This window comes from Anoplophora glabripennis, unplaced genomic scaffold (assembly GCF_000390285.2).
Source record: "Anoplophora glabripennis isolate ALB-LARVAE unplaced genomic scaffold, Agla_2.0 scaffold35, whole genome shotgun sequence".
Classification (NCBI taxonomy): domain Eukaryota; kingdom Metazoa; phylum Arthropoda; class Insecta; order Coleoptera; family Cerambycidae; genus Anoplophora; species Anoplophora glabripennis.
The window spans coordinates 998,574-1,014,661 of record NW_019417117.1 but is presented as its reverse complement, the minus strand read 5'-3'; the positions used below and the strand labels follow the sequence as shown (position 1 = coordinate 1,014,661).

Here is a 16,088-nt window from a genome sequence, read left to right as displayed (position 1 = left end):
TTCTGAATACGGAATGAGAGGCAAATTTAACGTCGAGCCAGAAAGAGTGCGTTCAACGTTTTCTAAAAATGCTGCCTCATCAAGATAATAAAGTTAAAAAATCTACTATTTATATTTTCCCAAGCATCATCGTCAATTTACCATGTACCTATTTAATGTAAAATAAAAAAAATCGAACTTGCTCTGAAAATGTGATAGGTATCAGATAATACCAATAAATATTTTTTATTTAAAATTAAAATCTTTTTGAAAAATGTTCATAAGTTTTACTTGATACATTTTTATTAAATTTCATTTTTTCATTTCATTTCATTTTTCATTTATTTAATAATACATTGAATTGAGTACATTACATCTGGTTGGCTATAACAATAAATTAAATTAAATGCACACATGTACATGTAAATTTAAAAGTTAGCCTAAACACCGGAGTGTTTGTAATGCTATAACCTTTCAAAATAATCTACTATTTAAATTATAGCACAGAGAGCACAAGAATATATCTAATATTTTAATCATAGTACAGAAAACAGAAATGTAGGAGAAAAAAGGAAAGGAGACAAGCAATGCGAATACACAATGCACCATGTAGGTACAAGTTATTACTAATAAATATTGAAAAAAGTCTGATGTTGTTAATTAGTTATCATATATCTGTCGGTATAACAAACTTTCTGAACTAATTTTTTAAGTTATTCTAACTGTTTTAGGTGTGCCATGACAATGCTATTTGAAGTGCCAGTGAGCTGCGGAAAACTTATTTTATCCTAATATTAACTTAAATGATATATTCATTGAGTTTTTAAATATCTATATTTACACCCTATTATTGCAAATGTTATTAAAGAAAGTGTTTATTTTAAAATTTATGTAATTTGCAAATTTTATAACATCAAATAAATAAATATCGCAAAGATGTCAAAAAAATATTATTTATATACCTATTTAGTTAATGTGGCTTCTGATGGAGGTTCTGAATTTATTAATCATACATTCGTAATATCGCCCAAAGATTAATCGATGTTTGCTATCATTTCTAATGTCGCGCGTCGTCGTTCTTTCATATTTTAATAATAGCTTTTGTTCTAATTTTGGTTTGAGCTTTTGGTGGGTTTGTGTTAATTTAGGTATTAGCGTTGAGTGAGGATCCTCACTCAACGGTATTAGTGTGTTGTGGACATCGTTTTTCCACATTTAAAAAATTTTCAAACTTGGTGGAACATTCAGCAAATTTACCATGTACTTTAATGTACGTAAAATAAAAGAATCGAACTTGCTCTGAAACTGTGATGGATATCAGATAATACCAATAGAAATGTTCGTAATTTTTACTTGATACCTTTTTTATTCACTGGGCGCTTATAAAAATTTAAATTGTCGCATAATAAGGTACCTACAAAGTTTACCAATTTTGATTTCAATATTTCCGTTAGTTTGGGAAATACAGGGTGTTCCACTTAAGAGGGATTCTTCTGTAGCTGTCAAATTTATAAAAAAATGATTTTAATAAAAGTTGCTTGGAATCGTGTGGGCCAGGTAAAGAAAATATTTTTAGCTTTACAGAGCATAGGTGCTACATAACTTTGTTATTTTAAATTGAACACCCTGTATATTATTGCACTTTTGAATTCCTTGGTTAATATTAGGTAGAGTTTATTGAATGGTGTTTAAAACTTATCATTTTCGAGATATTCAGTTGCTTTTTAAAAAAATCACGATTTCAGCTCTCTAAATGAGGCTAGATAGCGTCTAAACCGTAAAAGCTAGAAACCTGCAGTTTTCACAGTTCGTTTTGGCATAAATTACTCTATCTTGTCATCCGTGAGCAAAACATGTAGGTTATTCAGACTCGGAAATACTGAAACCTACATTTAATAATCTTACGAGTTGATAAACTTTTTTTTTTCAAATGGAATAATCCATATTAATTGTCATGGATGAATGAAAAATGATATCAGGTTGCCCATACATATCTTTTACAATTTTCCAGAAAAATCAGGGTCTTTTCTAAAGTCCGAAAAAGTAGCTATGTAACGGCGTCCAGAAGGCCTTGCAATAATTGTATTAGTACAACGTTGATACATAGGATTTTACAAAAGCACAGCGCAGCACATCCTTATCGCATCCAATTACACCAAGAGTTACTAAAAGTAGACTTTCAGCGGAGACTGGAGTTTTGTCAGTGGGCACTCGAGATGTTAAATCAAGATGATGATTTTTTTAAACGGGTCATGTTCTCCGATGAAGCTACTTTTCATAAAAATGGTTTCGTTAATAGTCATAATTACCATTATTATGACACAGTAACTCCTCACTCATGTCATTGGACTATTTTTTTTGACCAGCATCTAACTGGAGCAGTTTAATTAAACTTTTTAGCAAACACTAGAAGATTTGCCCTTTGCTTTAGCCACACTTCGAAGAATGTGGATGCAATATGATGATGCTCCACCTCACAATATCGCTCCGGTTCGTCAGTTTTTAAACGAAACTTTTCCCAATAGATGGATTGGGCGCGGGGGACCAGTGAGTTAGCCTTCAAGGTGTGTGTCCAGGTATGACAAGTTGCAACTTCTTTTTTTTATGAGGATTTATAAAAAGCAAAGTTTACGTTACACAACCAACTACCGCGGAAGATATGTGGCTGCGCATTACAGTAGCATTTCAAGAAATTACGCCAGACATGCTGACCAATGTTGAACAGTCTTTTAAAAACTGTCGTAATGCTAATGTTGTGTTGACTTAAAATTATATTAAATATGCCGACAAATAATTTATAGATTATCTTTCAGTATACTCCATCGAGTTTTTCAAGTGCGGGTTAAATTTATAGAAAACTAAAACAAAAGTAAAATTGCTATTGTTGTATCCTAAATAATAAAAAATGACTTATCTAATACTATGGATGTAACATAATTTTATGCACTTTCTTCAAAAGAGAATATAAGATATAACTTGCTAAAATTCTTAAGTACCACAGGATTTCACATGCTTATCAATTCGTTTTTTAACATTTCGTAATATCCTATCTTTACTATGTCTCATATTTAGAAACTTATTTAATATTCTCCATTCTCGGTACCAATTATCAGTTTGGAATTTATGTTTGCTCGTGTTTGCTTGTCGAATACATGGTTTTACAATGATTTAATTGATCTTTTAATGATTTGGTATTTTCTAAATGCTATTTTTTATGTTAGGAGTATCTATAATTTGGAAAAGTTGACCTTGAAAAGTAGAATGTATGTAATTAAATTATTAATATTACAACAAAATCTATTTATATCATTGCTAATATCCTGGTTCTATTAAAAATATTTTTAATCTGTTGATTGAATGTTATGTTTATTTTAAGGCAATAGTTGTTTATGACAATGAAATGTCAAGGAAATTTTGATTTAATTATTCATTTTTATACAAAAAATCTCCAACATCAATGTTGGGTTACAAGAACTTGTAGGTACTTATACTCCGCGGTCGAAATTATAGAGAGTGACTCATCGCTAGCTTTTGGACTAGTAAGGGGGATGAAGCGTGCCGGGAACGAAAATCCATTGGCGTGTCTGCGTAAAAGGCAACAAAATCTAGAAAATATTGAAAAAAGATAATAAAACATAACATCTAATATTTTTTTACAGTTTGCCATAACCGGCACTTTGATCCATTTTAATTACTACAGCATTTTAAAACGTCCCAGTTGTGTTTTTTTAATTTATAAATTTATTATAGCCATGGAATTAGACCCCTCGTCTACGCTTATGCTATGACGTTTCTCAGGTCGGGCAAATCAAGTCCGTTTACACCCACTAAATAAGCATTTCCCTATTCCCTAACAAGTGCAAAAGACAGAGATAGAACATAGATCGACGTTCAGTGTAACTCAGTCTATAGACGATTATAGATTCTATCGATGTGCGTAGCGAGCGGTACAAAGATAAATAATATTGAATCGTATAAACATCAGTTTATATTTTATACGTATTATGGTAATAGTGTTTTTATATTATGTCTGAGTCACTCTCTATAATTTCGACCGCGGAGTATAGAAACATCCACGAGCACTATTTTCAAGATAGAATAGTAAGCGTAGGGAGATAAATACCTAAAATTGGGTACACGCCATTATACAGGGTGAGTCAGAAAGAATGGGTCAACACTAAGCTGGAGATACTAGACACAAAAATATCATGCCTTATACGAATATCGCTGGTTTAAATTTTATTATGAAATTTCTCAATAGTTGAGAAAGTTTTGATAGCATGACTGAAAATTGGTAGTGTTGGGTTTTTTGGTGTGAGAATTATGAATTTGAAGCCTGTTTGGACGTTGCTCCTAGAGGGCGCTGGTTTCACCGTATTATTTAGGTAAATCAATACATATTTTTTGTATCTGTTAAGCTATGCTTAAAAAAGTTAAATATCTAAAATAACGTTCAAATCTACATAAAAATGTACTTTTGTTTAGGTCGCCTAACTTATCGGTTTCTGAGTTATTTGCATTTAAAAGTTTCAATATATTTTGTTGTGATTTTTCATTCTCAAAAGATGAAAATAACAACAATTATTTATAATAGTAATAATCAAATTTATTTAGTTTTTTTTTACAAAATTGTAATTGTAAGAGTACCCTGTACATACAATTTTTTTTTTTGGATAAATTCTGAATCACCCTATATATCTCGAACTAAATTTGTATAAAAATACCTGTATTAGAAAAGCAATCTGGTTTATCACATAAATGAAAAATATAGATTTATCTGGACGTTTACAAAAAGATTAAATCGTGTAAAATTTATTATATTGTATTATACTGCACAATTTTTTATTTTTGTTTTTTATGTCCCAAAAATTACACAGGGCAACAAAATTTTACGAAAGGTCACACCCAAAACCCAGACCTCACTTGCCTGAAGGTTTTTGGTGTGTAGAATCCGAATCTTGCGTCAGAATTACTCCTATACGTCACGTTTCCGAGATATCCTTACCTAAAAGTGCAAAAAACACGTTCATTTGCAATATGTATTTGAGCTTATATCACAGAGCGAAAAATTGTTTTTTCTAAAAACAAATAATGTCCTCTAAAACTACTACTCTTACCCTTCAAAACGCTTTTATCAGATTTGAAAAATCTTTTTTATTCGCGGAGATATCATTGAATGAAGTTAGGTACTTTAGCGTTTTCATAACAGTGGTACTAAAATCGAAAAAAGTTCTTCAGAAAGCGGATATTTACATGTCTTTTGGGTCGCTCAATTCGAATCTGACCTCCAAATTATTCTATCACTAGGATTTTTAGATTTCGTAACCTAAACCTGCAAAATCAACATGTCTGGTTAATAGCGATAGTTCATCCTAAAATCATTTTTGCAGTTTTAGGTTAAGAAATCTCAGAATCCTAAAATGATGATTTGGTGGTCAGATTCGAATTGAGCGACCCAAAAGACATGTAAAAATCCGCTTTCTGAAGAACTTTTTTCGATTTTGGTACCACTGTTATGAAAACGCTAAAGTACCTAACTTTGTTCAGTGATATCTCCGCGGATAAAAAAGATTTTTCAAATCTGAAACAAGCGTTTTGAAGGGTAAGAGTGGTAGTTTAAGAGGGCATGATTCGTTTTTAGAAAAAAAATATATTTTTTTTCCACTTTTAGGTTAGGATATCTCGGAAACGTGACGTATAGGAGCAATTCTGACGCCAGATTCGGATTCTACGCACCAAAAACCTTTGGACAAGTGAGGTCTCGTTTTTGGGTGAGAAAATTGTTGCCCTGTGTTATTTTCCCCAATAATTCTACACCGGTCTAGTTAGGTCGATAGTAAACTGTTTATCGTCCCTTCTACCTCTGAGGCCGAAGATGAAGGTAGATGGTTTCGGCACATTGGTATAGTTATCCTTCTTTGTCTGTATTTCCTTATCCCTCATCTCATACGTCTGCGTATTCACGGTGTTTATGAAGTGAGACTTGTGGGTTTGAGTTGAGACCGTCTTTCGTTTGGACAAATTCGCCTAAAACGACAATAATTTCTCGATAGATTATAAACAACTGTAATAAAAAGCTTGAATTTGTACCAGTTGCAAAGCCTGTCTTTTGAGGTCCCATACGTTCCAGTAATAATTTCGATCGATTTTAGAACGAGAGATGTATTTGGTTTGAATTTTTTTATCTTGCGTCAGCTTGACATGGCCTTTTACTTTTGTTAATCTGCAAAAAAAACATCCGATATTTCAGTTTCAACCCAAGTAAAAGGATTTTCTAAATAATAAAGAAACTGTTACGATTGCATCATTATTTTCTGACTTACTCTGCGACATCAGCAACACCTTCCAACTGACCTTTTATAAGTAAAAAGTTTATCAAGTGAGGTTTTTTTCTCCCTAAATGCAACACTTCGTGGACCAACCTAGAAAAGGTAAATGTATACATTGTGGTTATTAGCAAGCTTTGAAAAAAAAATGTTACTCTTCGGGGTTCCTTGAAAATTCCAAACAGGCTTGGGGTACGGAGAAAACGAAATTCATCTTTTTGTAAGTCGCCACACCCATGCTTGGATTACCTGGAATCAAACCTCCTTTCGTCTTCACCAACTTCCAACTGCAAAACCCTAAATACTGATAAAATGTTTAGTTTTGTACTTTTGTGTTATAAATGGTTTTTTAGTCTTAAACGATCAAACTTTAGGGGTGGATAGAACATAAAAAAACAACACGGTTTGCTTTATAAAATTTTAAAAATACACCGTTTCTGAGATAACAGGTTCAAGTTGATAAAAAAAATAATAGTCCAGTCGGCAGAGGCCGAAAAGTTACTGTTGGTAACATTTCCTTGATAACTCGGAAATAACTACACAGGAATACTTTAAATGATGAGTACAATAACAGGCTAATTTGCTAACAAAGTATTTTATCAGGAAAATAAGTTATTAACAATTTAATCGTGAAAATTTTTTTTTTTAGTAGTTTTCTTTAAGTAACTCAGCGGGATGACTTTGTATGAAAAAATTCTTAGGACATGATTTTGTTCGTAATAAAAATAGCTACAAAATGGCGGTGGTCCGATTACGAAATTTGCAATAACAAAGCCGTGACATTGAAAAAAATGGTATAAAACGTAATTTTTTTAAAGTTGCTGTAAAAATGTCAATTATAAACAAAAAGTGATAAAACTTTCGAAAACTATAGCTCAATATATATATATACAATAATGACGCTAAAGCCGAAAATCAAGAGAGCAAAACTTTTTGTTCTATAAGGTGTTATACATTCATCGGCATCTGAAACTCGAAACATTGCCAAATTTGTTTGAAGTTTTGCTGACACTTGAAATTTGGTATACACATAGTGTAAATATGCAGAAACCAAAAGCAATTTGCAAAATTCAATTATCTTCATTTTGTCAACCAGTCTAATAAATCAAAAATAACTCTAGCACTATTTGTTTTACAAAAAATATTATAGGAATTTTTGGTACAAATACGTCTCTAAACATAATCTAATCATTAGAAGTTAAAATAATCATAGGTACAGAAAATCAACATTTTTTGAGGGGTACAAAGGGCAAATTTCCACGCCACTGATTTTTTCTGACTTTAAATAATTACATAGTATTTAAAACTGTATTTGCAAGAAAAAATTCCTATATGCCTTTTTTTTGTAAAACGATTTAGAATTATTTTCAATATATTCTCTGGTAAATTTATAATAATAATAAAAAAAATAACTGGAAAACGACTCATTTTAGCAATAAAATTCAAGATATTTTCTTTTTGAAATAGAATTGCAAATCAATTATATTTATGGAATTTCCAGAATACTCAGTGACGCCGAAAAATGATTCTAGGATCTTTACCACTGATTAACATAATTGTGAACAAATTCAGTCAATTTCAAGTTTCATTATTTTACATCAAATATTTTTAAGTATATTAGCGATTTTATATTTTTCACAATATCGAAGGATATTTAAAGGAACTTTTTCCTCAATTTTGAACAAGAATTCCACTATTTTATTTTTCCGACCATTTCCGAACACCCTGTATATATCGATCCCTCTCTCGCATAAGTTCTAGAGTTCGAAGCTAATACAATTTATATTTCATATCTTACCTGCAGATAGATGTCATCGATATTGGGAAAGTTCTGTAATTTAGTCACTTCAACTTCTGGATTTAGCGATTTGATTCTAAGGTTGGCAGTTTCTTGTAATCTCTGCGCATCGGTGTGCGGCCCAGTACTTTCTAGTATGCTGTCCATTTGTTCCTTGTTGAAATTAACGTTTTTCGAAAATCCGATTAAGTTGGTTATAATTTTACTGTATCGGGTCAGTAACATGACCTGATTTTGCAGTTCCGTCCATTTGTTTGACAAAACTTCGAACAGAGGCTGTTAGAACAGAAAATAAAAATAAATTAATTGATTATATATTTCTTCCAGCAATAGGTCTAAAGAGAAGTCATTTCTAGGAGGATAAACAAGAGACTTATACATTATTATTATCTACAGGATTAACTGGCCAAACTTGATATTTATATTTCGGTGATCAACAAAAAAAAAATCTGGAGAAAGAATAGTCCAAAACGTTTTGTTTTCGAGATACATGCTGTTGGCGTTTTAAAAAATAATTCATGTATTCTAACATAACTCTGAAGATGAGGTGATTAACGTACAGTGACAAAACTTGGGCTAAAGATTTATCTGAAGGTCAAAATTTGCAGAATTAGGATATAAATACTTTCAGCATTGCAATGCCAACAGCAGAGCCAACAACAGCAGCAGTAGGAACAGCGACATCAATAACATAATAAGAGTATTCCTTATTGAGTAGTCAGAGTTTCGTTACTATAGTAGTCACAGTATTCCTTGCGAACTCGGTAGAACGCTTCGTATCCTCCTTACGCATACTATCCTAAAGAAAGTAGTTCAAGAATAAGATTTAAGAACGTTGTCAACACCGTTGTCTGAAATTAGATGTTGTCGTTGTTATTGCTATTATTGATCTTGCTGGTGCTGCCGCTTCTGTTGTTGTCGTTGTCGTTGTCGTCGTCGTTGTTGTCGTCGTCGTTGTCGTCGTCGTTGTCGTCGTCGTTGTCGTCGTCGTTGTCGTTGTCGTCGTTGTTGTCGTTGTTGTCGTTGTTGTCGTTGTTGTCGTTGTTGTNCAACAACAACAACAACAACAACAACAACAACAACAACAACAACAACAACAACAACAACAACAACAACAACAACAACAACAACAACAACAACAACAACAACAACAACAACAACAACAACAACAACAACAACAACAACAACAACAACAACAACAACAACAACAACAACAACAACAACAACAACAACAACAACAACAACAACAACAACAACAACAACAACAACAACAACAACAACAACAACAACAACAACAACAACAACAACAACAACAACAACAACAACAACAACAACAACAACAACAACAACAACAACAACAACAACAACAACAACAACAACAACAACAACAACAACAACAACAACAACAACAACAACAACAACAACAACAACAACAACAACAACAACAACAACAACAACAACAACAACAACAACAACAACAACAACAACAACAACAACAACAACAACAACAACAACAACAACAACAACAACAACAACAACAACAACAACAACAACAACAACAACAACAACAACAACAACAACAACAACAACAACAACAACAACAACAACAACAACAACAACAACAACAACAACAACAACAACAACAACAACAACAACAACAACAACAACAACAACAACAACAACAACAACAACAACAACAACAACAACAACAACAACAACAACAACAACAACAACAACAACAACAACAACAACAACAACAACAACAACAACAACAACAACAACAACAACAACAACAACAACAACAACAACAACAACAACAACAACAACAACAACAACAACAACAACAACAACAACAACAACAACAACAACAACAACAACAACAACAACAACAACAACAACAACAACAACAACAACAACAACAACAACAACAACAACAACAACAACAACAACAACAACAACAACAACAACAACAACAACAACAACAACAACAACAACAACAACAACAACAACAACAACAACAACAACAACAACAACAACAACAACAACAACAACAACAACAACAACAACAACAACAACAACAACAACAACAACAACAACAACAACAACAACAACAACAACAACAACAACAACAACAACAACAACAACAACAACAACAACAACAACAACAACAACAACAACAACAACAACAACAACAACAACAACAACAACAACAACAACAACAACAACAACAACAACAACAACAACAACAACAACAACAACAACAACAACAACAACAACAACAACAACAACAACAACAACAACAACAACAACAACAACAACAACAACAACAACAACAACAACAACAACAACAACAACAACAACAACAACAACAACAACAACAACAACAACAACAACAACAACAACAACAACAACAACAACAACAACAACAACAACAACAACAACAACAACAACAACAACAACAACAACAACAACAACAACAACAACAACAACAACAACAACAACAACAACAACAGCAGCAACAACAACAACAACAACAACAACTGCAGCAGCAACAACAACAACAACAACAACAACTGCAGCAGCAACAACAACAATAACAAATACTACTGCAGCAACAACAACAACAACTGGCGGAGATACTCGGAATTATTATCGATAATGACTATATGGGGTTTGACACTTAGTATTCCTACAGACTGCTATATCTAAAGAAACTTAAGGATACTCTTATATCTGCCCTACTGGGTATTTTTATTATATGACCTAATTTTTATGTTCAGTATGAGTGTAAGTAACATTCTATTGTGTGTGGTGGCCGATAACAAACAAAATTTCTAGTTATTGGAATGAAATGCTTAGTAAGGTTAATAAAAGCATAATAACTAATAAAATAATGAAAAAAATATATTTTTTTAGAAACAGCACTAGGAGTAACAAAACATAAAATTACCAAAACTGGGGTTGATTATTTGAAATAAATGAAATGAATGAAATAAAAATTTAAAAAATACCTATTTTGTCTGAGTTTTTTACTTATCTTGGAACCTATGCATTTTGGGAGAATATTGAAGAGGAAAAAAGTTTTAGAATTGAATTTTGCACAATATACTTTAAGTTAAAAATGTTTAAATTTATTACCAATGTTGCAAAATAGTAATAATTGATGAAAAAAGGCAAAATCATCAAGTTTTTTAGATCATTTTTTTAAAATATTTTAATTGCTCCAAGGGCATTCTAATTTTGGTAAAAAAAAACCTTAGAGCATAATAAAACAACACACCAAATTTCATTAAAATCGATTCAATAGTTTTCGCAAAATAATTTTTTGGAAAAAATTTTGAAAAAACGTTGCACAGCCTCAAATAAAGCGTACAGATACTTGAAAATTTTTTAACATAGAAAAGACTCTAATGGTTTCAAAATACATTCATATTCAGAGTGCTGAAACATATACGCAAACAAATTTTTTCATTGAAAATACATAGTGTAAAATATACAGTATATTTAATGCATAAATAATAAACTTTGTTTATAACAAAATATATGTAAATTAGGCAGTTGGCATTACGATATTCGAATTCCTTGGCTCGCGAGACATCGGATTAATAAAAGAAGATCGAAATTGGTCCATTAGAAGACAAGATAATGCATTATTTTCGTATCTTCGCATTTTGATCCTCCGAATTCAGTCTCAGGGCGAAACCCCTTCTCCCACTTTTCGTGTTTGAGTCACTTTTCGCGCGAGTGACAGCTTTTCTAGTGATTTATCTATGTTGCCGATAACTTATGGATATGAAAATTTTTCCAGCTTAGATTATTGCTAAATTATTTATAAATTAACGATAAACTTTGACCGCTTATATCTCGAGAACAAATAAACGGAATTTTACTTTTTGTTTTTTAAAGAAGCGTCTTTCCGAGTACATTAAAATTATAATTTTTTAAACTAAATTGCAAATTGATAAATGTAATCTAATTGTTTAAAAATAGAAAAAAATAGTGTTAACTTTTAAAAATGTACTGTAGCCGTCCTAATCAACCGATTTCAATTTTTCAAAAACCATTTGAAAGCTTGAGCGGTCTTTTCTAGGTGAAAAAATGTTCAAGTATCTAAATGCTTTATTGAGGCTGTGGCATCATTTTGAAAATTCGCAAATTTGTTTTCAAAATTTGTTTCAAAAAATTATTTTGCAAAAACTATCGAATCAATTTTAATGAAATTTGGTGTGTTGTTTTATTATACTCTATAAAGTTTTTTTTACCAAAATTAGAATGCCCTCGGAGCAATTAAAATATTTTAAAAAAATTATCCAAAGAACTGGATTATTTTGCCTTTTTTTCATCAATTATTCCTATTTTGCAACATCAGTAATAAATTTAAACATTTTAAACTTACAGTATATTGTATAAAATTCAATTTTAAAACTTTTTCCTTTTCAATATTTTTCCAAAATGCATAGGTTCCAAGATATAAGTAAAAAACTCAAATAAAATAGGTATTTTTTTAAATTTTTGAAACATTTTTGCAATTTTGAAAATGTTCCGGACCTCTCCCAGTTCTAGGGATCTACAGGGTGACATAGAAAAAAGTACATTGCATAGTGTCATACAATAGAGGACACTAAAACAAGAAAAAAAGGATACGGGGTGTTGAATTTTAATTTTTTTTATTTGCAAAAACAATGATAAATACTTCAACAATTAAATTTTAATGGTATGATGAAAAATATGATTAATTAAAACAAAACATTAAGTTTTTAGAAGTGAGAAAACCAATGAAAAACTTAATCAAGAACACAAAATACCTCTAACAATTATTATATTAGTTTGACAAATGTCATTATGACACATTATTTAATTGTTATTTATCATTGTTTTTGCAAATGTTACTTTGGCGCTTTTTGAATAATTTGCGTGCATTGTCGGCTTTTGTACTGGAACCATTGCTTCTAGCGACTTGGACAAGGTATACCTTTCTTAGGTATAAAGAAGGGATAACAAATTTTTTTCAGTCGAAAATGACATAGAGTGTATAGCAAAAAAGTTAGGACCGATTCAATAGATATGGAACCCTGTATGTAGCGCCCTCTATCAGTAATCACAAAACTAAGATCATATTTGAATTTAGCATGATAAAAAAACCCCTGTATACCACATTTTATCCATTTCTTGCGCCTCTGGCTAAAGATATTAAAAAAAAAACCCAAACAAAAATAAAATTCAACACCCCGTATCTTTTAACCGAAGGCCTTGCAGACCTATGTTCATAGGAACTTTTTTTTCTTATTTTAGTGTCCTCTATTGTGTGGCACTATGCAGTGTACTTTTTTCTATGTCACCCTGTATATTTTTATTATGTGAATTGTACTGAAGGTAATCCAGCAAAAATTAGCTTGCCCCCTCTTACATCCAAGAAGTGGAATATTTCGACAGATCCGCCCTGGTCTATTAGCCATTCTCATAAGTACCTATACATCAAATAACATAAAGGAATAGAAAATATGATTTTTTTTTTAATTTCAACGCCCTTTTGCATTCCCAGCTATCCCTTCCTTTTTTTTTTTGTTTTTACCATTCAATTTTAAGTTTGTCTCCATAAAATACCTTGTAGGGTAAAAAACACAACTTACAAAAACCATTCTGGCTGGAACAGCAATCTTCACATTCACAATTTGGAATATTTCCTTTAGAGTAAGTTGAAACCCCTCGTAAATGTCATTGGAATGATCTTCAATATTTTGTAACTCTTCCAAGACTCTCCTGAAAAATAGAAAATGAACATGGAAGTGTTCATAATTCTCCAGTATACATTATTTAATTATACACATAATTATTCTAAATCAGCATTAAATAAATGTGTTACAAGATACCTGATGAATAGTTCACATTGTCTGTAAAATATCAGTAGATCCTTTATTTCTTCGATGTTCAGTTCTTCTTCGTTCGACAGTTTACACACCATTTTAAATTCACCATGATCTCCCTCTTGATCAAGAACGTAAGACTTATCCACGATCGTGGTCAGTACATTCACTTTGTCCATTATCTTCTTGAGAACTGCCTGCACCTCCTCTTTAATTGAATAAACGGCTTGGTCCAATAATGTGGGCACTAAATAAACACAAAAATGAACGGTCGCTTGGCTCCCTGTTGTCATATCACATCAGGTGGATTGATGGTGTGTGGTTTACTCAAACTAGATCAACGTCAAAGGTCATTAACGTTTTCAACAATAATAAGCACAATTTATTAGAAACATGAAATGATTCCACGAAATGGACGCAATCTCCGCCAATTGACGCACCTTCATACAGAATCCTTCATTTCGTGCGTATCATTTGCGGTTTAATTTTGTTGCTGTTGTGACATTGTAGCACTAATTCAGCTAATGAAGTGACAGAATAAAGAAAAAAAGAGTAGAGTATTCAATAAACCGTGCACAATTTATTAACTTTTTAAAAACACTTAATTTTTTTTCCACACTTCTTTTTACATTGTGACAACAAAACAATATGATGACTTTAAAATAATACGTCGCAAATTAATATAAAAGTAATCTTTTTTGTTTTTATAGAATTGTTTCCCATTGCAGTTTCGCTCTTTACCTCTCTGTTAGTTTTATACGACTGGTTTAAAAAGCTAACAGACAACATAAGGACGCACATGCATCGAGCTCAGAACCACAGTAACGGCGTGCTATTTAAGTGCTATTTAAAAAATGAATAATAACTCGACTATTTATTTAATTAAAAAAAAACGTAATTTCAGTTTAGTTTTCAGTGTATGGTTTGATTAAATAAAACTTTTGATTAAAAATGTTTTTCCCTTATTGTTGTCGTCATTATATGTCCTGGAAAAGTGTTTTTTTAGTGGAAGCACGTACTATTAACTACAAAAAACTAACCCCCACCTAAAGTTACACCTTTTATGAAGAGTAAAGGATAGTTTTAGGAAGTAATTTTTAATATTCATCTCAACTCTTTTTTTCTTAATTTTTCGTGTTTGAAAAATATTGAGACTATTAAGAAAAAATAATTATTTCTTATTAGACTGGAGATAATAAGGTTTATAAGGATGCTCTCTTATACCACAGACAATATAGCTTATCGCCACAGACTGCGTTTTACATGATGAAAATTGGCAGCCTAAAATGGATGCAGGGTCTTGTTAACCGGCATCCAGCAATAAAATTTAGCGTGGTATCTCTTCTACTCGGTAAAATAATAAATAAATAAATAAATAAAATAAATTCGATGCATTCAATTATGTAAAGAGATATGGAACTTATCTTTTGTTTGGAAATCACATTTGTGTTAAATACTAAATAAAATAAATCAAGTTTGAATTAAAACTATGAATTTACCTAATTAATTATTTATTTTATATCACCTTTACCAAACTTTAAACAAATTAATGTTTTTAGATTTGTGCGTCGACTTCCAGTTTGATACGATGAAAACACCTATATTTAAAAAAAAATTGCATTATACAGGTTGTGTATCCTTAGATGGGTACTGCTCTCTTATTGTTGATTTCTTTAGATAGGTAAAATAATTATTGACACAAGTGTTGCATATCATGGATGCCATTGATAATGCTAATATTTGTGACACAAGGTGTTCAAAAAATTAAACACAATGTAAAATGGCTGGAACCTTAAGGAGCAGTTGAATACGGAATTTATTTAAAAAAAAACAACAAATCATCAATCAATGATCCCTTACAGAGATAAGATAATGCGTTCGCTACTGCTGTTGCAATTTTTAACTAACTAACTTTTTTGTTTTTCGACATACTGACTTCGGACCGTTTCCATTCAACGCAGAACGGACAATCAGAACCAGAGTAGTGGGGAGATTTTTTTAATTATTTTTTCAATTCAACGCACCGTTTCCGAATTATAAGACCTTTTTTACTGTATCACCTCACACACCTCTTCTTTCCGAAATTTATTTTCCACATACGGACTTCGGACCTTTTCCATT

General features: G+C 31.5%; 1 protein-coding gene across 1 annotated transcript in view; it reads right to left on the bottom strand.

Annotated features, from left to right (window-relative positions):
* Window positions 1–5,790: 5,790 nt before the first annotated feature.
* Window positions 5,791–16,088, bottom strand: part of LOC108912292 (cilia- and flagella-associated protein 206-like) — a 13,343-nt gene continuing 3,045 nt past the window's right edge. Inside the window, exons 4-10 of the mRNA XM_018717495.2 lie at window positions 13,974–14,214; window positions 13,734–13,863; window positions 8,104–8,379; window positions 6,461–6,609; window positions 6,303–6,401; window positions 6,070–6,202; window positions 5,791–6,006 (exon numbers count right to left, since the gene is read on the bottom strand). Coding sequence (XP_018573011.1) covers window positions 5,791–6,006; window positions 6,070–6,202; window positions 6,303–6,401; window positions 6,461–6,609; window positions 8,104–8,379; window positions 13,734–13,863; window positions 13,974–14,214 — 1,244 coding nt within the window. The remainder of the gene's footprint in view (window positions 6,007–6,069; window positions 6,203–6,302; window positions 6,402–6,460; window positions 6,610–8,103; window positions 8,380–13,733; window positions 13,864–13,973; window positions 14,215–16,088) is intronic.